Genomic DNA, 26,899 nt, shown 5'->3' with positions numbered 1-26,899 from the left:
GGTCGGGGTTGAGTGCAGGAGGGCGCGCGGGGATGCATGCACGCGGGTTTTAATGCAAAAGCAGCCGGTCCCCGTTTTATTATCTATTACTTCTCAATCTTTCTTCACTTCATCACAGCCTCGAAGGATCAAAGCTGCTGCTTTAGGCCTAACGATTTTCCCAGATGTCATTTATGCCATTTGCGTTACTACATTTTTTGAATTTTGGGTTTATTGGATGCGGGGTGTGTCCAATATCTACCATTTTTGGCATAGGTATTCGGCCGCCGTCCACGAACTAGTTGTTTGCTCCTATTTGATTCCCCATGGCTTACTAGCTGTCACTCAACCAGTCTTAGTAATCCTTCAGTTAATTTTTATCTTAATGGTTCTGCTCTATTCAATTACAGATCGTGTTTATTTTCTTTGAGTTTCTTTCTAGTAGTTACTTCTAAATTTAGATGCTTTTTCTATATATGAGATAAAATCTTTAATTAATACAAAGTTGTATGTTTAGTTTGATAGGGGCATGTTGGAGTGTAGGGTGTGTGGTGTATGTTGGGTGATCGTGTTGTGGTGGTAGATTTTTAATCTACATGCCCTACTAGATCTCATTATCTCTCATTTTAATATATACTAATAATATTTTATATTAATAAAGACTAACAATTTCTTCAATCTTATTAGGAATTGTCGTTAATTAAATTATCAATCCAAACTTGTTTCTTTCAGGTTTATCTATTTTGTTTTCCATTCCTAAAACTAAATTTCAGGTAATACCTTTTCAAAATATCTGACCAACTAAATACCTCATAACTATAATTTATATCTATAAGCCATAATTCATCACTAAAACACTTACAAGTACTTCATAATCACAATAGTTTCTATCAATAATTCATACTTACTTATTTTAATCATCCCACATTTCGCTATATACTCAATAATTAAATTTTAAATAAAATAAATTACTTTAAGCTCTTAAACAATAAAAAAATCTTTATTAATAAATTTCATTTCGCTATAATAAAAGACAAATCTTAATTATTATAACACTTAAACGCTATTACTAAAAACCTTAATAATTTTAATAACACATTAAGCTTTATCTATATTATTAATCTTACTTTTATTAATAACATCACCTTACTTCCCTCGTTACACCGCTCATAATTACAATCTAAACACACGCACACCAGAAAATAGCTTATATTAGACATATGTCCAGATTTCTCAGCTCTCTCTCACCTCTAACATAACACAGACACAACACAAGCCCAAAACGGATTTAGAAAATAGATATATTACTTGCCAACAAACTTATCTTTAACGTTATTCCAGCTGACCTGAGACCTCCGTGACTCCAAGGAACAATCAAAAACGATATCCATCGGTCATGGACACTGCGGTACTATTCTGGCTATCCCTTAGCTTACCGGCCTATGTTGCCTTCAATTACCTTTTCCTCACTCTGTTCCTACAGTGGCAGCTATACCTTTTCTCATGATTTCCCTACAGTGGCCCCCCCACCATGACTCCTGTTCCTACCGTGGGCCATATTCTTTTTCACTGTTCCTACAGCAAGGCACATATTACGATACTTCATAGATCTACTTCAGCCTCTCGTGAAACTCCCTGTCTTCCTTATGTCACTGATACATCACGTAACACGCGTCTTAAACTATTGGTTTCCGGATTGATGGTCTTCCTCTAGACTATGTAACACATCTGTCCCCTCATACCAATCCAACCGTTAGAACAACGTGTTAAGCTTAACTTATTTAAATCTACTTAAACCCCGCACGAAAAGCCCCAAACAATATAAATTAGGGAGCTGGAGAAAAATCCTATCTTTCTCCAGTCAGAGTCCACGTGGATCCTTGGGGGCGCCTCTGAAGGTGCAGGCTCATCAAGGACCATCAGAGGAGTCAGTACAAAAGTGTTTCGACCTTACCTCACCCGCGCCGTGTTGTTCAGTTGCGTCAGCGCTAACGCCTTGCTCCTTGTGACTCTCCATGATATTGACTCCAAGATAGGATATTAATACTCTCACTGTGTTCACAGGCACCCGTGTCTCTTCTGAGAAAGTTTGGGAGTCCACCTGCCGAGACGACCCTCTGAGCCAAACCAGAAGGACTTCTGAGAACTCAGCGCAAGGACTAGACGCTTGGAAGAACAAAACTAGTGGCTCCTGTCCAAGATAGACGTGAGAGTGAAAGCAGATACAGGGAACTGCTGATGATCCTCTTCAGAACAACAGAACTCCCCAAGGAGAATACTCAAGAACCTCAAGGTACAACTTTGCAGCTCACTGTGAAAAGACCTGCCAGCAGATCACCGCATCCTCCGTAATTAGAGGACCACAGGTGCCCATTCATGGACACTGCTGGCCCTGCGAGAGTTAAACACCCTCCACATCGAAAGACCGAACTCAAGCAATCCAACGGATACGTAAATAATTCAACTAGCGCTAATGCTGCCTCTCTCAGCAAACCATATTCCGGGTCCAGTCCTCCACCGACTGGTCAAGACTGTGAGTAATCAGAATTTTCGTCAAGTCTCCTGCGCGGTTCACCGGTAACAAGACAGATTGCCAAGGAATTTTATTTCTCGTGACGGATCTAGAATCTTCAGAATCACCATTGCAGTAAATATTACAGCTCACAAGAAAAAAAGTTGTTCATTCTCAACTTAACAAGGAAGAGCATTGGACTTGGCGCCTCAGGGCTAGGTATGCTTGCCGACACGATTAAATTACCTTTTTAGCATTATCATCATGAATGTTACCCAGGTATTTTAACAAGAAAATGGACCCAAAAATGCTTCCAGAGCTCTTTATCCGCCTCTCAAACAGGGGAAATTAATCTGTGGAGATTTCGACTTAATTCCGGGTATAAGGCGGGCAGGAGCTTCCGGATGCATCAAAGTCCCCTTAAAGGCGAGCATTTTCAAGCCTAAAATGACAGACTTAACTCGATAAATAGCACTCACACTCGAGACCCAGCTTCTCGAAGAAATAATCGCTTCCATAAGACTTGATAATAGCGATCTCGACGAGCCACGGTATACGACGCAGATAATTTATCACCTGCCTCTCTTAACGGTGACTGGTGTGCTTTTTTCTCCTTCTACAAGTGCAGAATGCCAATCAGAGAGTCTAAGACAATTTTTTCTTTGCATAGTCAAGCCCTCTCATTCTGGAAGAAACGGGACTGAACCCTGCAGGTCGACGCGCTCTCACCATAGGCTTCATACTGAGGAGAGACGAGTCCGGTTCTAAAGTAAAACTTTCGTATCTACGCGGGTAGAGAGTGAGACAACTTTATAGCCTACCTGCCCGGAAGATAAAAGCCGGGGGCCCGGCCAGTGTAATGAGGAGATTTGGGGGCAATTAAATCACCAAAATATCTCTACGTTTTGATGTCTCGCACCTGTTCTCGTGTATAACCAGAGTCCTTTCTTTGTCGCTTCATCGACTCATGCTATGTGAGTGTTCAATTTAATTGACTCTAACTCGTCCAGCAATTCACTATACGACCGTTACCTCTATCCAGCCTCTCATGTTTCTGCCATCGAGGGAAAAAGACTCTCCCAAGTGGTATAACATCAAAACCCCCGCCCTCAGAGCTACTTCTAATAGGTAACCAGAGAGACAAAAACCTTCTTGTTTTTCTTGGCTGTTCCCATTGGTCTGGGTTTGCGTGGTTGGAAGAAGATAATACTTCACATCTTCAAATGCGACTAAAATCTCTGGGAATATGGGTGCGATACGTGCAGAAACATGCCTTGTTCAGCTTCCTATGGGGGGGTTCTAGTGGTGGGGCGGGAGATGGATTTGACTTCTACAGTTCTCTGAGTATCACGCAACTCTTATTGTCTTCAGTAAGGTCAGTTGTAAGTTCCTACTCCAACAGACAAAAATGATTGCGCACTTATAGCGGCTAAACTGGTGACTCATCTAAGAGGACGTAATAACACTATCCAAGTGAAAGAGAGACTATGGAACGAAATCATCAATGAACCATTAGCTGCTGGAATTATTCCCGTCCTTCTTCTCACCACTGGGTGCAGGGTTTCTTCTTGAGAGCACGACGGATGGTGCCTGAGGACATGCACTTGATTAATCGGTGGTTTAACCAGCTACAATAATCCAAATTATCATACCCATTGCTCGTTGCTTCTGCTTTTAGAAACTGTGCTCGGGAGTACTGTGTTTACTAAGTTGGATAACGAAACGCTTTATCATATCCTGAGGCTTCGAGAGGTCGTTGGATGGAAGCCCTTGCCTTTAAGATCCATATGGGTCATATTCTCAGAATATCTGGTAAGCCTTTGGATTTTAACAATGCTCCGATGTTTTTCACGGCCTGTAACGATGATCTAGAGATTTCCTCAACTTGTTATGTTTTAGTGATAGCATTCGAGACCATTTACAATTAATCCAAGGGGAATCCAAGAACACACAAGAGACATGTTTCAGCTTGTCTTACGAGAGGACTACAGGTGAATAAGCTGTTGGAAAGACGAGCAATTGCGAATTTCCTAACAACCGTCATTATATTTTGGGTATGAGCAGTGGGCGGTCAGGTTAAAACCTTCTGAGGATAAGATCAAATTGTTTTCAGATGGCCAGAGTCCAGAGACCGGGACAGCAAAAAGTACAGAGGTTAAAGATTCGTAAACTTCTAAGAGTTTCATAAGAAACTACAGGGTCAAAAACGCCCTTCCATTAACACCCACTTCTCCAATCAAACGTATCTATATCAGAGGACCGCGAGGTTCAAGAGCATTTGACAAACTTAAATCCTTGTTTTCCCAGCGCTCCAGTTATATACCTGATCAAGCAAAACAGTTCAATCCTAGAGGAGGCTGTTAGCGCCCTCGGAGATGGAGCTAGTTCTCTCCAGAGGCTCGTTCTGATCCAATATGACCCCTGTGTTTCTTATCCGTAGCGCTATTCTCGCTGACAGAATTTGAGGGGGGGGGTGGGGTGGGGTAGGGGGGGTAGTGGTTGGGCGGACGTGACTTTCAGGCATATAAGGCTGTGTAGGAGGAAAGGAGGGCATTGGGCTGGCAGGGAGTGAGCCTCCAAGTTCTTGTGGAGGAAAGACTCAAAGAATTGGCTCACATTACAGACAATCTAAACAGGACTCATCTCGCCCATCCAGAGAGGACAAATTTCTCACGTTTCAAACCTTATCTTTCTAACGACCCGGATCCAAGCACGTAGAAGCCGAACTTCTCTTTTTCGTCTATACTTTTTGGATCCATCTGAGAACCTGACCCTTCCTCAGCTTCTGTTGTACAATTCTGCGACCTGTGGTCAACTGGGAGATATCGGACCTCATCAATTCATGCCTACGCCTGAACCAGGACCCAAGGTACGCGTCCTCCAAACGCCCAATATGACCCATCTCAGTAAGGTCCCGTTCATCCAGTGGTATGCACTCGCCACACAACACCGCTCATCAGGATTTGCAGTATAGGACTATAGAATCTAATTCCAGGGTACTTGGATGCCAACCCAACAGAGCGATTACAGGCGACAGAGGATTTGGCTTTAGCCCCCTTGTGCCCGCCCCCCCACCATTCACAAGCCTCACACCACCACCAACTGGCCTGCAAACCACTACAGTTCACTCGTCATGTACCAAAAAGCAATAGCATTTGTCAACTGCCTACCAGTACTCCGAGGTAATATCCACACAAAACCCCCATGTGAAGCTCCGATTCACGAAGTCTAGCCAACTTTGTAACCTACACATGTCCCCCAACCAGTTCATCAGCACCAGTCTCCGCATCAACAAAAACACCATGATATCCTGTCTATAAGGGCCCCAGGAGGATCTATCGGGTCAGAGGGTCCAAATTCATATCGCAGGTATGGAAGGCTTTGTTCTGGCTCTCGCTGCAAACCATCTTCAATTAGGTTACCATCTCTCAATCAAACGGCCAGCCAGGACTGAACGCATGACCCTCCAATGTACTCACCCACCTCATTTGTAATACCCAACCCCCACCAGAGGATAGGATTCAATACTACCCGTTATAGAAAAAGCCAACAACATCATCCACTCGATCAAGATCCACAGGACAGTCCCCGTTACCTTCTAGGCACTTTTACCCAACCACTCTAATCTTTCCTCATGAGAGAGAGATAATCGGTGCTGTCCGTTAAACTTCACATCCGTCGTTGCCAGAGGATATGGAGGGACAACAATCGCTACACCTCAGCCCAGTCAAACGGTGTCATGTCATGGCGTTTCGCTGACGCTAAGAGATGCCCCGCCACTGAGTATTTCGTGGGCCAAGAAGTTTGCTCTTCCACTCGAGACATCCCCTCTAGGGGATGGTCTCGACAACTTCCCCGAGTTCATTGGGCCTTTCAAGGTTTCTCGTATCATTAACCCCTCCTATTATACTATACATTCGAGAACCTACCTCCCTAGTAACCATCCCACTTTCCATGTTTCCCAGATCAACTGTTTCCTCGAGCCCTCTTGTGCACCGTGGCCGCACTCCCACCAGCCCGCCCTGTTTATCCTCATGCCCACCGGCCCAACACCCTGTATTCCGCATCGTAGACTCCGTCGACGAGGTCGCGTGATGGCAGTACCTCGTGTACTGGGGAGGGTACGGGCCTGAAGACGTCAGTGGGTCCCAGCTCGTACTCATCCTGATCCTACACTCATAGTGGCGGAGTACGAGGTTCTGTCCGACTTCCACTTCCTCCGGACCGCCAAGGCCAGCGGTCGTTTGAGGGGGGGGGGGGGGGTCACTGTATGGGAGTGGAGAAACATCCCAATCTTTCTCCAGCAGAGTCCGGCCCGTAGGATCTGTGTCGGGAGCCTCCTGCACAGGTGCCAGCTCATCAAGTCCATCAGAGGATCCAACTACATAAGCTGTTCTTCAGACTTACCTCAACGCCGCAGTGTAGTACATAATTTACCCCCCCTTAACCTCCAATCCAAGATGAAAACCTAACAAGAAATCACGTCAATCACACTTCTTCTCTGTGTTCCCAGGCAACCGAGTCTCTTCTGTGAAAGCTCTTGGAGAGTAACTGCCGAGCGACCTCTGAGCCAAACAGACGACTATCAGAGAAAACCCACGCCTGCATCAGTGCACGAGCGGGAAAGAACACACAACCGGATTTCCAAGTATCAGGTACTGATGCGTCCCTGTTGAAGCATCATCCGGACTCTGTGATGAAACTCTTCTCCAGACACCCACCGCAACCACAATGCTCCTTACTCAAGAACCTCAAGTACTCATCTGAGCTCCACTAGAGACACCAAGCCCAGCCCGAAGTACCTACAGTCTGTCTCTCGCAGACTCCAGTTGAAACCCAGGTCCCCCCCCCCCCACCCCCAGGCCGACCCCATCACACTAACAATAGTTAGTATGCTACCTATACCACATTATCAAATAACACAATTTACCTCAATATTAGTATTCACCCTTGTTTACTCACCAACGCTCCCCCCACATCCCCCAACACTACCACACCCACCAAAATACCACATAACCAACCATGTTCCAACAATCAACCAATTCCAAACACAACAACAACATCACCCAAAACACACCAAATTCCAATCTTTAATACCAAAAGGAAAACTAGGTTTAAAAATTCTCTAAATATCCTTAATCCACACACATCCCTCTATATCTTCAGAAACCCAATATAATTAGAACTTATAACGAAGTTGCTCACCTTCAAATGGTGAATTACGGGCCCCTTGGTGTTTCACGCTCTCCAGCTGGTGCCTGGCAGATCGTTCCGACGTCCCCTTTTTGCTTTCCCTGGTGGCCTCCGCCAATTATGTCATCCTATATTTCTCTTACTTGACGACTCTAAACTTGAAGCAAAGTATTTATAAAAATTCAAAGTTCTTAAAAAGCAGAAAAAGACTCAAACAAAGATCAAAAAATTCAGACAGAGGGCAGCTGAGTCCAGGTCCAGTGTTTATTGCTAAACACTACATATTTACACAGAGCTGGTCACCGGTGAGCCGAAGCTGACAAATGGTGAAACCAGCTCCCTTTTATACATTTCTTTATCGGTGGAAAAACCCCCTTCAGAACATATTTCAGTCATTGGTAAAGGTCACATTGATATTTATCTGCAAAACACGGTGACATTCATAGACACATCTCATTCTTGTGAGAGCACTCTCTCAGGCCATGAAAACATCTGGTGCATTCAAATCAAAAACTTATAACGGTTTAGTCAAAAACATGTCAGCTCTTGCTTCAGGTCATGTCAGACGACCATACTGCTCCCCCTTCGTCTCATCACCCTTTGTGGGATCATTACTGCTCCATGTGCTCTGAAAATAACAACTCCTTTGTATGGCCAGATTTTTGCTGAGCTGGACTACCTTGGGATGTCAAATATTTCATTTTTATTGCGGGTGCTTTTCTTATCACTAAGGGGCCGTTGTCCTGCAAACCTCCTCATGGGGCCAGGCGCAATGGATACACACACTCACTCTGCTTTTCTCCTCTTAGCCTTGAACTGCTCTGTTTTTCTCATTTTTGAAAACAACTTTAAACTTATAAAACATTAACTTTATTTTATCTTATGATTAGTGCAGATTAATACACAACACCTTGATACTCAACTCTAATTTTTTTGTGAAATCTGACTTTTTTTTTGCGTTGCCGTTCACATTTCCAAATATATGCGACTTGTATGTAATCTCCTGTGGGAACTGCAGTCATACAACGCAAGTGTCCCGCATGCCCAGTAGAGGACACGGTTACGTCACAATTAAACAAGTAAACATGGATGGTAGTGCCGGATGAAGCCGACCTGGCAGTTCAAACACAGGTCACATTTGAAAAGATCAGATTTGTATCAGATTCAGGACCACATAGCAAAGTGGCCCGGGTCGCATTGGACAAAGTCGGATCTGTGTTGTTCAAACTGCCATGAAAAGATCAGATCCAGATCACATATGGGCAAAGAAATCGGATTTAGGTCACTTCAGGCTGCTGTGTGAATGTAGCCTAAGACTTCACTCTTACCAGTATAATTTAGCTTTTTTTATTTTCTTTAATTCACTTTCTGTCATTATGGGTTTCAAAGTTAGCCCACATGCAGAAACAACTCAGAGGCAGGGTAAGAGTGAAACAGTTTATTGTATGGTGTGGAACTCAGAGAGACAAAAAAAGTGGAACTCAGACGGACATAACAAAGGGGATTCTCAGCATGGGGAATATTCAGCGGTCAGGTGAACCGGAACCGGAACCGGAACCGGAGGAAGAGGCCCTCCAGGCCAACAGAGAAACTAGGGCACCATCTAGTGGATGGATGGAGACACTAAAAAAGAACACAAAACAACCCCCACAAACAGGAACCCTAACTGTACAGATCCAGAGGGGGCGGGGAGCGCCCACTGAGGGCTTCTGGAGGCTTGGAGCACCGACTCAGGGCTCCTGAAAGCATGGAGTGCCCACTGGGGGCTCTTGGAGACTTGGAGGGACCGCAGAGGAATCTAGGAGACATGGGGCGCCCGCTAGGGGCTCTAGGAGGCCTGGAGCACCCGCTGAAGGCTCTTGGAGACCTGGAGCACCCGCTGAGGACTCTTGGAGGCCTGGAGCGCCCGTTGAGGACTCTTGGAGACGTGGAGCACCCGCTGAGGACTCTTGGAGACCTGGAGCGCCCCCTGAGGACTCTTGGAGACCTGGAGCACCCGCTGAGGACTCTTGGAGACCTGGAGCACCTGCTGAGGACTCTTGGAGGCCATGAGCCCATTGAGGACTCTTGGAGACGTGGAGCGCCCCCTGAGGACTCTTGGAAACCTGGAGCGCCCGAGGAGGCGTCTGAGATCCCTTCTGAGACCCCTTCATTAGTGTGCTCAGGGGGATCTGGATGGCTCAGAGCTCGCTCAGGGGTCTCAGGGGCTAGGCTAACTGACCTGCTAATGGTCTCTGGTGCTAGGCTAACTGGCCCGCTAATGGTCTCTGGTGCTAGGCTAACTGGCCCGCTAATGGTCTCTGGCGCTAGGCTAACTGGCCCGCTAATGGTCTCTGGCGCTAGGCTAACTGGCCCGGTAATTGCCTAAGGTGCTAGGCTAACAGACCCACTAACGGCCGCTGGTGCTAGGCAAACAGGCCCGCAACAGGCCTCTGAAGCAAGGGTACCTGGCCTGCTGAAAGGTATTATTTTCCTTTATAAACTCATAGCAGAAAACAAACAAAAAAGCTAAACCTGACCATGAAAAATACAAGTTTGTTTATCAAATCCACAAAAAGATGGAAAATATAAAGGGTTTCCACCTGTCTCTATCTGAGTGTATTACGTTTCCTCTCTCATTGAACCTCACTGTTCCTGTCAGTGTGGTAGATTTGCTGAGACTCTGCTCCTGTGGATCCTCACACAGTGTCTGATTAGCAGCTGTAACCACAGTGACTCTGATCAAACAGGAATTAGCAGAATCCATCTGATATGAAGCTGAGCTTTGAATACCACTTCCCTCCTCTTTGAAGCGGGGTCAGATATCATTTCTCTCTGTTGTCTCTGTCATCAATCCTGTGAATCAGCAGTTTAACAGCGTGTGAGGCCTGGGAGAAAAAAGATGGACTAAGAGGACTTCTTGCTGACAGATCGGTTGTAAACTCTGAGCTTAGAGGAGAACAAAAAAATCAAGCTATTGGTCATAGGTAAGAGGAATCACTGCAACTAAGGGTAAAAAATAGTGAATTTAGCAGAGATAGATTCACAAAGAAAACATGGCTAACTGTGAGCTGACAGGAGAAAAAGGCTTTCCTGGATTTTCTACCTGCTATTAGAGGAAGATGGAGCTTGGGTCTGGACTGCACGGATGTAAAACATCTCTAGGAGCAGATTATGAAGCAGTAGAGCAGAGGGACCCATCAGGACGCCTGACTGAAGCAGGATCCAGGCAAGGCTGAGTCCTCAGCCCAAATGATGGATGCAGGGGCCTGCATGGGAGCTCAGAACTTTTCAAATGGGTCGGGTCCAGCAGTTGTCAGTGCAGGTATGTGTGGATCCAAGTTTCCCATCAGGACTCTTTCCTCCAATAGCTTATGGCTGGAGACTCATTTCCCGTAATAATATCTGACCAAACTCCAGTCACTTCTATTCAGTCCCTCAGTTATATTCAGTGGCGTAACTATCGGTAAGCAGACACAGCAGTGGCTTATGGGCTGACAGCCTCTCAGGGGCCCCATCACTGTCACCTGGTTGGCCCCCTACACAATTGTAGACAAGGTGTTCTCTTTGTACATGTAATGGTGCAGGAAATTCCTCTTAAACCCTCCTGATACTGAAGTGACTGACCGGACCGTATTTATACCCCAACACGTGTCAGATTTCAACATGATGGTGAGCTGTTTAAACACGACACCAAGAGCAAAACAGACAGTGGTACTTTTAATTACTATGTTAATAACTGTGTATAGTTCATTAGATTATTAGTAAAATACACTCATATAATATGTTTCAAATCACATTAAAGATCTTAAAAGAACAATGTATTTGAGTATTTTATTTTTTATAGTATGACTTGAAATTATGGGTAATGGTTATATTCGGGGTTTTCCATTTTCTGATGATTACGGAACAGGGCCCCAAGATACTTGAACTCCCCCAGTTTAGGCAGTTGAGGCACTTTCCTCGTACCTAAAAAGGGCAAGCCTCCTTTTACTTATGGAAAACCATGGATTTGGACTAAAAGGGGCTGATATTCATTCACACTGCTTTGCCCTCCTGGGTGCATTAACCCATTGCATGCCATACTTTGGCAAGAGGGGCTAAAAAGAACCACATAATCTGTAAAAGCAGAGACGAAACCTGCTGGTCCCCTAACCCTCGATGGATCTCGAAACCGTCTCTATAAAAGAAATGACAGGAACAATTACAGAGGAAAGCCATGCTGGAGTCCAACATGGGAATAGGTTCAACTTAATGCCAGGCAGTTTTGGGATAAGTAATTAATCAGGTTGCTATAGAATAAACTTGAATATTATAGTAATGAACATTAAATATTTCTTCATAATTGTACAGCTTTGACTTTAGATTCCTTTATGGTAATTATATAGTTTTCCTAAAATGACTTTTGGTGATAATTGTTGAACTTTTACAGAAAATGAAATTATATGCACCATCTGGTGGATGTGTTGGAGTATTGCAGGTTCTTGTACAGAGTTCTGGTGTTTCCTGTCACTGTGGGCTGCAGAGCACAGTAGTACACAGCAGAGTCTGACAGACGGAGATCCTGGATCGTCAGATTAAAGGATTTCTTGTCACTGTTGATGTCAGCTTCAAATCTTTCCTTGTTGAACTCTGGAGCTTTTTCTTTCGTTGAAGTAATTTGTTTCAGCATGAACTTTGGAAAGCTGTTTTCTTCTTGTTTATACCAGAATAATCTTTGAGTACCACTGGTTTCAAAAATACATCCCAGAGTCACAGATTCTCCTTCAGCAGCAGCAACATGTCCTTCTGTATGCGTCACTGAGTCTCCTTTACACTCTGAGGAAGAACAGAACATGCAGAGGAAGAGATGAATCAATAAAGATGATTGATTAAAGGAGAACAATCAGCAGCATTAAAGACTTCTATTCCATGTAGAATAGATGTCATTTTCTCTGATCATTGTCACTTTGAACCATATCAGGTGTTTCTACAAGGTAACAAATGGCAGCAGAAATGATCTGCTCTGATTTTCTGTAGAATGAACATTAAAGCTCTTCATGTAGAGCTCAGTAATGTGTTCAAGTGTTTGAAGAGGAAACATGTTGAGCTTTCTATCTTACCAAAGAAAAGAGCAGCTAGAATAATCCACAGCCAATGTTCCATCTGTCCAACAAGGTTTAAATCAGCAGGAGAAACTAGCTGATGTTCAACATTCAGTCTGACTATTGTTCTCTTCACAGCAACACTTATTATTGACACAATGCTGGAACACAGAGCACAAGGAGAGCTCCGCCTACTGGATGACGGCGCCCTCTGTTGGAGCTAGAAGGTGTCAATGAATGAGTAATGTTTTTCTCTTTATGTGAGCATAAATGAGACAACTCCTTCAAGCTATTTAAATTTTCACATACCCAGAAGTTCTGGGCGAGGAGGAGGAGTAGCAACAATCTTCCAGTCTCACTTACTGATTACTCCAAACACAGTTATTACATACAACTCTTTTAAACATGTAACATTCAATTTCTCTGATCCACATTTCAAAGCAAGAAAACCTCTTCTTTTTGTAACTTTGTATCGTCCACCAGGTCCTTACTCTGAATTTTTAGATGAGTTTTCAGAGTTCCTTTCTGATTTGGTATTAAAAACTGACAGGGTCATTATAGTGGGAGATTTTAACATCCATGCTGACATTGAAGGCGATAGCTTAAGAGCAGCCTTTAATGCTATCTTTGTTCAAAATGTGAATAGTCCCACACATTCTCATCTTCATACTTTGGATCTTGTGCTGACATACGGCATAGAATGTGAAGAAATAATAGTATTTCCTCACAACCCTGTCCTCTCTGACCACTTTCTAATAACCTTCAGGATTACTTTAACAGAGTTCTCCTCCCCCAAAAGAAGGTTACATTTTAGTAGATCTTTATCAGATAGTACAGTTATACATTTTAAAGAATCTGCTTCACTTTCTCTCTCCTCTGTGTCGCTGAGCAGTGCTGCAGAGTGTAAAAGCATAGCTTATTCCCCTTCACAGGTTGATGATTTTGTTGATGGGGTTGCTAGTTCTCTGCATACTGCCTTAGACAACGCAGCTCCCTTGAAAATGAAAACTGTTAAAAATAGAAAGCTTGCTCATTGGTTTAATGAAGAGCTGAGCAATTTGAAGCAAAATGCTAGGAAACTGGAGAGAAAATATCGCTCCACAGGCCTACGGGAGTCCTTCCTAGTCTGGAAAAATAGTTTATTGCTGTATAAGAGGACCCTTTGTAAAGCAAGAGCAGCATACTTCTCCTCATTAATAGAGGAGAATAAGAATAATCCTAGATTTCTTTTTAATACAGTTGCCAAAACTCACCCAGAGCCATAGCTCTGTTGAACCGTCCATTCCACCTGCTCTTAGCAGCAATGATTTTATGGGATTCTTTATAAATAAGATTGATCTTATTAAAAATAAGATCATAAGCACTCCTCTATCTGCGATTGTATCTGAGGTAGTCATGGAATCTAAACCGGGTTTAGACTGCTTTGATCCAGTTGAGCTTTCTGAATTAGCAAAATTATTGTCTTCATCTAAGCCTTCAACTTGGATGTTAGATCCAGTTCCAACCAGGTTATTTAAGGAGGTATTCCCTTTTATCTCCTCCTCCATTTTAGATGTGATTAATCTTTCTCTGTTACAGGGATATGTACCTAAAGCTTTTAAGGTTGCTGTAATTAAACCTCTGCTTAAGAAACCGTCTCTTGACCCATATGACTTGGTTAATTATAGACCTATATCCAATCTTCCTCTCTTGTCTAAAATTCTTGAGAAAGTAGTTGCCAAACAATTTTGCGACCACTTACACCATAATGAACTTTTTGAAGAGTTTCAGTCTGGCTTTAGAGCTCATCATAGCACTGAAACAGCTCTGGTGAAAGTCACTAATGATATTCTCATGGCCTCAGATAATGGACTTGTATCTGTGCTCGTCCTGTTAGATCTCAGTGCTGCATTTGATGCAGTTGACCATAATATTTTTTTAGAAAGTCTTGTTGGGATTACAGGAACAGCTCTAGACTGGTTTAAATCTTATCTATCTGATCGAATTCAGTTTGTTCATGTTAATGACGGATCTTCCTGGAGCTCAAAGGTTACCTGTGGAGTACCACAGGGATCAGTGCTAGGACCAATTCTCTTTACTTTATACATGCTCCCAATTATTAGACAGAATGGGATTAATTTCCACTGTTATGCTGATGATACCCAGCTATATCTGTCTATAAATCCAGATGAAGCTAACCCATTACATAGATTACAGGCATGTCTTGAAGACATAAAAACCTGGATGACTCTTAACTTTCTGCTTCTGAATGCAGACAAAACAGAAGTTATAGTCTTTGGACCAGAGTCTCTGAAAAAGAAGCTGATTAGTCAGTCACTTCATTTGGATGGGAAGCTGTAGTTAAAAGCCTTCAGCTGATCCAAAATACTGCAGCTAGAGTTCTGATGAAAATGAAAAAGAGAGATCATATCTCTCCTATCCTGGCTTCTCTTCATTGGCTTCCTGTTAAATCCAGAATAGAATTTAAAATCCTCCTTCTCACATATAAAGCCTTAAATGGCCAAGCTCCATCTGATATCAGAGATCTGATTGTTCCTTATGTTCCTAACAGAGCACTTTGCTCTCAATCTGCAGGTTTACTAGTGGTTCCTAGAATTTCTAAAAGTAGAATGGGAGGCAGATCTTTTAATTATCAGGCTCCTCTCGTGTGGAACCAACTACCAGTTTTAGTCCGTGAGGCAGACACCCTGTCTACTTTTAAGGCTAGGCTTAAAACTTTCCTTTTTGATAAAGCTTCTAGTTAGAGTGGCTCAGGTTATCCTGAGCTATCTCTATAGTTCTGCTGCTATAGGCTTAGACTGCTGGAGGACATAGGGACCCTTTTTTCATCATTCTGCTTCATTCTATCTCTATTCTCCCGCTCTGCAGAATCTGTTAGTTCAATCTCTAACCTTCTGCTCTCTCTGCTTTTTCTCATAGTAGCTTCATCTGGTCTGTTCCTGTTTGGCTGTGACTCCATCCTGGAGAGAAATATCAGCTGTGCTGCTGCCATCAACACCTTTGTTTCTAGATGTTGGAGCTTGGCCTGTTTTCCAGTGTAGTCCTGTTTCTCTGACTGTGACTAACTGGATGTGCTCTCTTCATCCTCTGACATGGGAGCTGGCTCGGAGCTCGTCTGCCTGGCTGTGTGTTTCCTGGACAGGGCTGCCTTTTACAGCTGCTTTTTGTATCTATGATTCTTTTTCTATGTCTGCTTCCATCTCCTTGAACCCCAGTCGGCCTCAGTAGATGGCTGCTCACACTGAGCCTGGTTCTGCTGGAGGTTTCTTCCTGTTAAAAGGGAGTTTTCCTCTCTACTGTCGCTACAAGCATGCTTAGTGTGAGGGATTGTATTTGAATCAATGAGTCGATGCAATCTACTTTGAATCAGTTTGACTGTATGATGGTTGAACTGTAAAGTGCCTTGAGATGACATGTGTTGTGAATTGGCGCTATATAAATAAACAGAATTGAATTGAATTGAATTAATCTGAGCCGCTCAGCTCCACCACACCTTTAAATAAAACCATAGGATTCTAAGGCACACCCTCTCAATCTCCTTCCTGCTCCCATACCTGGATGTGCTTTTTCAGTGCCGTGTAAGTGCATGTAGTGCATGCTGAAAGCTGCAGAGAGCATACTCCAGCCTGCCCTGATGCTTTAGCTTTTTCTTAGCCTTAGCTTCTTGTTTAGTTTGGCCTGTTGGAATCGGCTGTAGTGCTTTCAGTTTTGTTTGCAGGTTTAGCTCCTTTTAGTTTTTGTCCCTTATTCCAATGGCTCTATAACTCTATATCTTTTGTCTCTGTTAGAGTGGCTCACCAGGTCCACCTGTATGTTGGAACTTTGGGGTCTTCTTTGGATAAAGAAGGATAACGGATCTTTATCTATATATTTCTTTTTTTAGACCACCAAAAAAATACAAAGGAAATAAAATATTAAAGACTTAGGAAATAGGAAAAAAAGACATAATAACTTACTATTGTTTAAATAAAACTATTAGAGGTTTAATATTTGAAGATTGACTCTGCTAAATTTAAAGCTAAACTGCTTAGTTAAAGTAATATTCCCAATCATGGAAATGACTGAAGATTTGATCAGATTTGATTATTTAACTAAATAAATAAAAACAGATAAACTATGAGAATCAGGAAAAGGAAAGGAAAATATAATGTTGATTTAAAAAAATTATTGTATTTCAAAGTATAATTCTGTGTTGAGAATATATAATTGATTGCATCATGAGGTTTTAGCCTGTGGAGATAAATCTTTATTTAAAAGATCAGTGGTCTGACAGCAGGGCCTAACTGGACTGAAACACATCTAGATGGTGGAACAGCACTCTGTCCATGGTGCTGATGTCCTGCAGAGGCTGAACTTCCATCCTGGAGCCTCCATCATCCCTCCTTTATGATCCAAACCTTTCCATCATAAAGAGTTCAATGATGCAGCAAACACTCTGATGTCTGCTTTATTCTCAGCTGCACAAACAATCAGACTGAATCCTAACAAACCATAGAGGAGGAACAGTGTGTGAGCCCCTCTAGTGGATGCTGTGGAGTATTGCAGGTTCTTGTACAGAGTTCTGGTGTTTCCTGTCACTGTGGGCCTCACAGCACAGTAGTACACAGCAGAGTCTGTCACTGCAGCAGAGGAGATCAGCAGGTCCATCTGGGTTTTATCATCATTGACTCTGAATGAGAAACCAGGAACTGGATCCTGGAGTTTATCTCCTGTTCCTGAATGAGAGACCAGGTACTGGGGAGGTTTTCCAGGATATTGTTGATACCAGAAGATATAATCATTATAAGCAGCAGTTTGAGAGTAAGTGCAGGACAGAGTAACAGAGTTTTCCTCTAAAGATGACTCCTCAGACTTTGTTGCAGTGAGATGTTGACAGTTTATACCTGATGGGAGAAAAAAGTTCATTAACAAAACATGGAAAAATGTATTTTAGAAAAAAATTATTATTACTACAATTAAAAATTTTAACATATATTTTTCTTTCTGAATGAGTCCAACTAACCTGTTCCTATAAGCAGAACCAGCAGAGTAAATCCAGATGTGAGCAAAGACAGCATGATGATCAGAGTTAATGTTTGAACTGTGTTGAATGTGGAAGTTTGTGTCTCTTCTATAGTTCAGTAACAGCTCAGCTCCTCCCTGAAGCTCTCAGCTCCTCTTCCTCCTGCTGAACAGACTGAAAGAAAGAATGATTAAACTAACTTGGTTTATCTCCACATAGGAAAGGAAGTGCTGCCTCAGAGTTAGAGATAGATCTTAGAGCTAGATTAAGCAATCTTAGCTGTGTTCTCTCTTAGATATAGATATATTGGTTTGTCTTCTGGTGACCTATGATGACTTATGATGACCTGCCTATGTCTGTCCATCTGGTGAGGGCATATTGTACAGAAAGGTTAATTGTGGATGCAGGTATTTTGGCCAGATTGACCTTGAGGGGCATAGATCTAGGGTAAATAGAAGGGAAAACTTAAAGTTGGGGCAACATTATGTGCACTGAGAGCAACACTGAGATGGTCCAGGCCTGAATAGTATTGATTCATTGCATTGTATGCTCGTTGCCAAATGTTTATATTTAATTAGAATAAATTCTACTAAAACTTTAAAAAAAAAAAATTCCTGTTGCTTTACATGCAGATAACTCCCCCATGAATAAAGGACAGGGTTTTTTTTAACTGCCAACAGTGTGAAGAACTACCAGTTGTTTAAATAAATCTCTAAAACCTGTATTTTCTGTTGGGTTTCCAGTCAGTTTTCAAAGTTTGGATTAGAAATGTTTAGTTAATCTATAGTTTATCAGGCAGCAGAAAATATCAATATATCGCCGAGTACATTTTTTCCCACACCCCTACTGTGGGACTTCAGGATTCCGCCAGCCCCACGCGGGCGTGCAGGTGGAATATCAGGGGGGAAAATGTTGCATAGCTCAGCATGAAAATGTTTTGGATGTCAAATCCCCCAAGAATCATCACATCAGCGCATCTAACTATATATCTATCTTCTCTTTGATCCATTTGATTTGTTTTAAAGGGTTCTTTATGTTGGACGCCCTTCCTGACAGTATCCTCTGTAGTCATGAAGGGACAGTCTTCAGCCTGAGCATGCTCCTCCAGAGAGTACCCGTGCTGTGGAAGACGTCCTGCCTCGTTCCTGTGCCAAAGACGACGCGCCCTAGTGACCCTCAGGACTACAGACCGGTAGCACTGATGTCCCATATCATGAAGACCTTTGAGAGGCTTGTCCTGGAGCAGCGAAGGCCCATGGTCAGTCCATTACTGATCCTATACAGTTCGCTTACCAGCCCCGCCTGGGAGTTGAGGACAGCATCATCTTCCTGCTGAACAGAGGCTACAATCACCTGGACAAGCCGGCGAGCACAGTGAGAATCATGTTCTTTGACTTCTCCAGTGCCTTCAACACCATCCGCCCGGCTCTACTGGGTGAGAAGATGACTGCAATGCAGGTGGAGGCCCCCATCGTGTCCTGGATTGTTGATTACCTGACGGGCAGACCACAGTATGTACGCCTACAGAACTGTGTGTCTGACAGGTTGGTCAGCAACACTGGGGCCCCTCAGGGGACTGTCCTCTCCCCCTTCCTCTTCACCCTTTTCACCTCAGACTTCAGCTATTGCTCTGAGTCCTGCCACCTTCAGAAGTTTTCTGATGACTCAGCAATTGTTGGCTGCATTGAAAAGGGTGATGAGAGTGAATACAGGACTACAAAAAGGGCCAAAGCCGATTATTCTTCCTGAGGAGGCTGAGGTCCTTTAACATCTGTGGGACCATGCTGAGGATGTTTTATGAGTCTGTTGTTGCTAGCACGCTCTTCTTTGCTGTCACATGCTGGGGCAGTGGGCTGAGGGTTGCTGAAAACAACAGACTGAACAAACTGATCAGGAGGGCCGGTGATGTTGTGGGGGAGGAGCTGGACACCCTGACCACCGTGGCAGAGAGGAGGATGCTGTCCAGGTTTCTGTCCATCTCAGACAATGACTCACATCCTCTCCACGACACACTGGTCCAGCAGACGAGCTCCTTCAGCAGAAGACTCCTCCTACCCAGATGCTCCACAGAGCGCCACAGGAAATCATTCCTACCTGTGGTCATCAATCGATATAATGCCTCCCTCAAGTGATTCAAGTACATACATATATGCATATATATATGTACTATAACTTTAACTGGAGTGTGTAACAAAAGTAATTTCCCTCTGGGATTATTAAAGTATTTCTAATTCTGATTTATTGGTGTTTTGTAGATATATTTGAGTTCTTAGGTTCTTCTTTGTTTTCCTCTGTTGCCCTCTTGTGTTGGTCTCCTTTTCCCTTGTTCCTTCAAGAAGCCTCTGTTCACAACTGCTCCCACCCTGCTCGTTAGTCCTGTCTTTGTACAGTCTCCCATATAAGCTCTCCTTGTGCAGTTTTTCAGTGTTTGTTTCTCATCTTTCCCTGGCTCCTTGTGCATGTTTTCCCCGATATCTCCATGGTTCTGTTTTTTTTTTTGCATTTTTATATTGGATTTTTGGATTCCTGCCTCTGTTACCTGTAAACACTACACTGAAAAAAGTTTAACATGTAACTCTTCATTCAAACTAATGCTTTTCACTCTAAACTAGGTAAAATTATTGATTTGATTATGTAAATCATTCTTTTTGGATTTTGAGACATCAGGTTTGATTTAACCAGAACTAAATACACATAGAAAGGACCCAAAACAAAGTTTTTGACTTATCTCAATATGTATATATTTATTCATGGCCAGCAGGTAATTTTTTCTGTTTGAGTCAAATGTGAACTCCGCTCTGCATGCAGTAAGAGACGTGATGAAGTCCAAGTCCCACATTATTACAGACTGGCTCAGTTATGCTAGCACTTCTGCTTTGCAGACCAAACACCAGTCACTTCTATTCAGTCCCTCAGTTATATTCAGTGGCGTAACTATCGGTAAGCAGAGACAGCAGTGGCTTATGGGCCGACAGCCTTTTAGGGGCCCCATCACTGTCACCTGGTTGGCCCCCTACACAACTGTAGACAAGGTGGTCTCTTTGTACATGTAATGGTGCAGGGAATTCCTCTTAAACCCACCTGATACTGAAGTGACTGACCTGACCTTATTTATACCCCAACAGGTGTCAGATTTAAACATGATGATGAGCTGTTTAAACACGACACCAAGAGCAAAACAGACAGTGGTACTTTTAATTACTATGTTAATAACTGTGTATAGTTCATTAGATTATAAGTAAAATACACTCATATAATATGTTTCAAATCACATTAAAGATCTTAAAAGAACAATTTATTTGATTATTTTATTTTTTATACTACGACTTGAAATTATGGGAAATGGGTTGGTCTCCCAACTGTCCAGTCTCTTTTCTAGAAGTTCTGGTTGCTGTCTCTGATAAATCCCTCCCAACCTAAGGCAGTTTCATATTTTTATGAACTGTTTAAAACTTCCCTCATTCTTTCTGGTTATATTCTGGGTTTTCCGTTTTCTGATGATTACGGAACAGGGTCCCAAGATACTTGAACTCCCCCAGTTTAGGCAGCTGAGGCACTTTCCTCGTATCTAAAAAGGGCAAGCCTCCTTTTACTTATGGAAAACCATGGATTTGGACTAAAAGGAGCTGATATTCATTCACACTGCTTTGCCCTCCTGAGTGCATTAACCCATTGCATGCCATACTTTGGCAAGAGGGGCTAAAAAGAACCACATAATCTGCAAAAGCAGAGACGAAACCTGCTGGTCCCCTAACCCTCGCTGGATCTCGAAACCGTCTCTATAAAAGTAATGACAGGAACAATGACAGAGGAAAGCCCTGCTGGAGTCCAACATGGGGATAGGTTCAACTTAATGCCAGGCAGTTTTGGGATAAGTAATCAATCAGGTTGCTATAGAATAAACTTGAATATTATAGTAATGAACATTAAATATTTCTTCATAATTGTACAGCTTTGACTTTAGATTCCTTTATGGTAATTATATAGTTTTCCTAAAATGACTTTTGGTGATAATCGTTGGACTTTTACAGAAAATGAAATTATATGCACCATCTGGTGGATGTGTTGGAGTATTGCAGGTTCTTGTACAGAGTTCTGGTGTTTCCTGTCACTGTGGGCTGCAGAGCACAGTAGTACACAGCAGAGTCTGACAGACGGAGATCCTGGATCGTCAGATTAAAGGATTTCTTGTCACCGTTGATGTCAGCTTCAAATCTTTCCTTGTTGAACTCTGGAGCTTTTTCTTTCGTTGAAGTAATTTGTTTCAGCATGAACTTTGGAAAGCTGTTTTCTTCTTGTTTATACCAGAACAATCTTTGAGTACCACTGGTTTCAAAAATACATCCCAGAGTCACAGATTCTCCTTGAGCAGCAGCAACATGTCCTTCTGTCTGCGTCACTGAGTCTCCTTTACACTCTGAGGAAGAACAGAACATGCAGAGGAAGAGATGAATCAATAAAGATGATTGATTAAAGGAGAACAATCAGCAGCTTTAAAGACTTCTATTCCATGTAGAATAGATGTCATTTTCTCTGATCATTGTCACTTTGAACCATATCAGGTGTTTCTACAAGGTAACAAATGGCAGCAGAAATGATCTGCTCTGATTTTCTGTAGAATGAACATTAAAGCTCTTCATGTAGAGCTCAGTAATGTGTTCAAGTGTTTGAAGAGGAAACATGTTGAGCTTTCTATCTTACCAAAGAAAAGAGCAGCTAGAATAATCCACAGCCAATGTTCCATCTGTCCAACAAGGTTTAAATCAGCAGGAGAAACTAGCTGATGTTCAACATTCAGTCTGACTATTGTTCTCTTCACAGCAACACTTATTATTGACACAATGCTGGAACACAGAGCACAAGGAGAGCTCCGCCTACTGGATGATGGCGCCCTCTAGTGGAGCTAGAAGGTGTCAATGAATGAGTAATGTTTTTCTCTTTACAGGTGCTGGTCATAAAATTAGAATATCATGAAAAAGTAGATTGATTTCAGTAATTCCATTTAAAAAGTGAAACTTGTATATTATATTCATACATTACATACAAACTCATATATTTCAGATGTTTATTTTGTTTAATTTTGATGATTACAAATGACAACAAATGAAAATCTCAAATTCATCATATCAGAAAATTAGAATATTGTGAAAAGGTTCAAAATTGATGGCCCCTGGTGCCACACTCTAATCAGCTAATTAACTCAAACCACCTGCAAAAGCCTTTAAATGGTCTTTCAGTCTAGTTCTATAGGCTACACAATCATGGGGAAGACTGCTGACTTGACAGTTGTCCAAAAGACGACCATCGACACCTTGCACAAGGAGGGCAAGACACAAAAGGTCATCGCTAAAGAGGCTGGCTGTTCACAGAGCTCAGTGTCCAAGCACATTAATAGAGAGGCGAAGGGAAGGAAAAGATGTGGTCGAAAAAAGTGTACAAGCAAGAGAGATAACCGCACCCTGGAGAGGATTGTGAAACAAAACCCATTCAAAAATGTGGGGGAGATTCACAAAGAGTGGACTGCAGCTGGAGTGAGTGCTTCAAGAACCACCACACACAGACGTATGAAAGACATGGGTTTCTGCTGTCGCATTCCTTGTGTCAAGCCACTCTTGAACCACAGACAGCGTCAGAAGCGTCTTGCCTGGGCTAAAGAGAAACAGGACTGGACTGCTGGTGAGTGGTCCAAAGTCATGTTCTCTGATGAAAGTAAATTTTGCATTTCCTTTGGAAATCAAGGTCCCAGAGTCTGGAGGAAAAGAAGAGAGGCACTTCATCCACGTTGCTTGAAGTCCAGTGTAAAGTTTCCACAGTCAGTGATGGTTTGGGGTGCCATGTCATCTGCTGGTGTTGGTCCATTGTGTTTTCTGAGGTCCAGGGTCAACGCAGCCACATACCAGGAAGTTTTAGAGCACTTCATGCTTCCTGCAGCTGACCAACTTTTTGGAGATGCAGATTTCATTTTCCAACAGGACTTGGCACCTGCACACAGTGCCAAAGCTACCAGTACCTGGTTGAAGGACCATGGTATCCCTGTTCTTAATTGGCCAGCAAACTCTCCTGACCTTAACCCCATAGAAAATCTATGGGGTATTGTGAAGAAGAAGATGCAATACACCAGACCCAACAATTCAGAAGAGCTAAAAGCCACTATTAGAGCAACCTGGGCTATCATAACACCTGAGCAGTGCCACAGACTGATCGACTCCATGCCACGCCGCATTGCTGCAGTAATACAGGCCAAAGGAGGCCCAACTAAATACTGAGTGCTGTACATGCTCATACTTTTCATGTTCATACTTTTCAGTTGGCCAACATTTCTATAAATCCTTTGTTTTTATTGGTCTTCAGTAATATTCTAATTTTCTGATATGATGAATTTGAGATTTTCATTTGTTGTCATTTGTAATCATCAAAATTAAACAAAATAAACATCTGAAATATATGAGTTTGTATGTAATGTATGAATATAATATACAAGTTTCACTTTTTAAATGGAATTACTGAAATCAATCTACTTTTTCATGATATTCTAATTTTATGACCAGCACCTGTATGTGAGCATAAATGAGGCAACTCCTTCAAGCTATTTGAATTTTCACATACCCACAAGTTCTGGGCGAGGAGGAGGAGTAGCAACAATCTTCCAGTCTCACTTACTGATTACTCCCAACACAGTTATTACATACAACTCTTTTAAACATGTAACATTCAATTTCCCTGATCCAAATTTCAAAGCAAGAAAACCTCTTCTTTTTGTAACTTTGTATCGTCCACCAGGTCCTTACTCTGAATTTTTAGATTAGTTTTCAAAGTTCCTTTCTAATTTGGTATTAAATACTGACAGGGTCATCATAGTGGGAGATTTTAACATCCATGCTGACATTGAAGGCGATAGCTTAAGAGCAGCCTTTAATGCTATCTTAGACACTATTGGCTTTGTTCAAAATGTGAATAGTCCCACACATTCTCATCTTCATACTTTGGATCTTGTGCTGACATACGGCATAGAATGTGAAGAAATAATAGTCTTTCCTCACAACCCTGTCCTCTCTGACCACTTTCTAATAACCTTCAGGATTACTTTAACAGAGTTCTCCTCCCCCAAAAGAAGGTTACATTTTAGCAGATCTTTATCAGATAGTGCAGTTATAAATGTTAAAGAATCTGCTTCACTTTCTCTCTCCTCTGTGTCGCTGAGCAGTGCTGCAGAGTGCTAAAGCTTAGCTTATTCCCCTTCACAGTTTGATGATTTTGTTGTTGCGGTTGCTAGTTCTCTGCATACTGCCTTAGACAATGCAGCCCCTTTGAAAATGAAAACCATTAAAAATAGAAAGCTTGCTCATTGGTTTAATGCAGAGCTGAGCAATTTGAAGCAAAATGCTAGGAAACTGGAGAGAAAATATTGCTCCATAGGCCTACGGGAGTGCTTTCTAGTCTGGAAAAATAGTTTATTGCTGTAAAAGAGGACCCTTTGTAAAGCAAGAGCAGCATACTTCTCCTCATTAATAGAGGAGAATAAGAGTAATCCTAGATTTCTTTTTAATACAGTTGCAAAACTTACCCAGAGCCATAGCTCTGTTGAACCGTCCATTCCACCTGCTCTTAGCAGCAATGATTTTATGGGATTCTTTATAAATAAGATTGATCTTATTAAAAATAAGATCATAAGCACTCCTCTATCCGCGATTGTACCTGAGTTTGTCATGGAATCTAAACCGGGTTTAGACTGCTTTGATCCAGTTGAACTTTCTGAATTAGCAAAATTATTGTCTTCATCTAAGCCTTCAACTTGTATGTTAGATCCAGTTCCAACCAGGTTATTTAAGGAGGTATTCCCTTTGATCTCCTCCTCCATTTTAGATGTGATTAATCTATCTCTGTTACAGGGATATCTACCTAAAGCTTTTAAGGTTGCTGTAATTAAACCTCTGCTTAAGAAACCGTCTCTTGACTCAGATGACTTGGTCAATTATAGACCTATATCCAATCTTCCTCTCTTGTCTAAGATTCATGAGAAAGTAGTTGCCAAACAAGTTTGCGATCACTTACACCATAATGAACTTTTTGAAGAGTTTCAGTCTGGCTTTAGAGCTCATCATAGCACTGAAACAGCTCTGGTGAAAGTCACTAATGATATTCTCATGGCCTCAGATAATGGACTTGTATCTGTGCTCGTCCTGTTGGATCTCAGTGCTGCATTTGATCCAGTTGATCATAATATTCTTTTAGAAAGACTTGAATATTTTGTTGGAATTAAAGGAACAGCTCTGGACTGGTTTAAATCTTATCTATCTGATCAAATTCAGTTTGTTCACGTTAATGACAGATCTTCCTCATGCTCACAGGTTACCTGTGGAGTACCACAGGGATCAGTGCTAGGACCAATTCTCTTTACTTTATATAGCCTCCAAATTGGTAGAGTTATTAGACAGCATGGGATTAATTTCCACTGTTATGCTGATGATACCCAGCTATATCTGTCTATAAATCCAGATGAAGCTAACCCATTACATAGATTACAGGCATGTCTGAAGACATAAAAACCTGGATGACTCTTAACATTCTCCTTCTGAATGCAGACAAAACAGAAGTTATAGTCTTTGGACCAGAGTCTCTGAAAAAGAAGCTGATTAGCCAGTCACTTCATGTGGATGGGAAGCTGTAGTTAAAAGCCTTCAGCTGATCCAAAATGCTGCAGCCAGAGTTCTGATGAAAATGAAAAAGAGAGATCATATCTCTCCTATCCTGGCTTCTCTTCATTGGCTTCCTGTTAAATCCAGAATAGAATTTAAAATCCTCCTTCTCACATATAAAGCCTTAAATGGCCAAGCTCCATCTGATATCAGAGATCTGATTGTTCCTTATGTTCCTAACAGAGCACTTCGCTCTCAATCTGCAGGTTTACTAGTGGTTCCTAGAATTTCTAAAAGTGGAATGGGAGGCAGATCTTTTAGTTCTCAGGCTCCTCTCCTGTGGAACCAACTACCAGTTTTAGTCCGTGAGGCAGACACCCTGTCTACTTTTAAGGCTAGGCTTAAAACTTTCCTTTTTGATAAAGCTTATAGTTAGAGTGGCTCAGGTTATCCTGAGCTATCTCTATAGTTCTGCTGCTATAGGCTTAGACTGCTGGAGGACATAGGGACCCCT

General features: G+C 42.3%; 2 gene segments (V, D, J or C); both read right to left on the bottom strand.

Moving 5' to 3' along the window:
* Window positions 1–16,970: 16,970 nt before the first annotated feature.
* LOC119787961 lies at window positions 16,971–17,891 on the bottom strand. The segment is given in 2 exon segments: window positions 16,971–17,630; window positions 17,750–17,891. Coding segments are annotated over 2 exon segments (534 nt in total).
* Window positions 17,823–22,609, bottom strand: LOC119787980. The segment is given in 3 exon segments: window positions 17,823–17,923; window positions 21,800–22,166; window positions 22,451–22,609. Coding segments are annotated over 3 exon segments (438 nt in total).
* Between the last annotated feature and the right edge of the window lie 4,290 nt (window positions 22,610–26,899).

The sequence above is a fragment of the Cyprinodon tularosa genome, unplaced genomic scaffold, assembly GCF_016077235.1.
Source record: "Cyprinodon tularosa strain WSP-4 unplaced genomic scaffold, ASM1607723v1 ctg1084, whole genome shotgun sequence".
Lineage (NCBI taxonomy): Eukaryota > Metazoa > Chordata > Actinopteri > Cyprinodontiformes > Cyprinodontidae > Cyprinodon > Cyprinodon tularosa.
The sequence above is the reverse complement of the archived record's forward strand: the minus strand, read 5'-3'. Positions and strand labels throughout refer to the sequence as shown.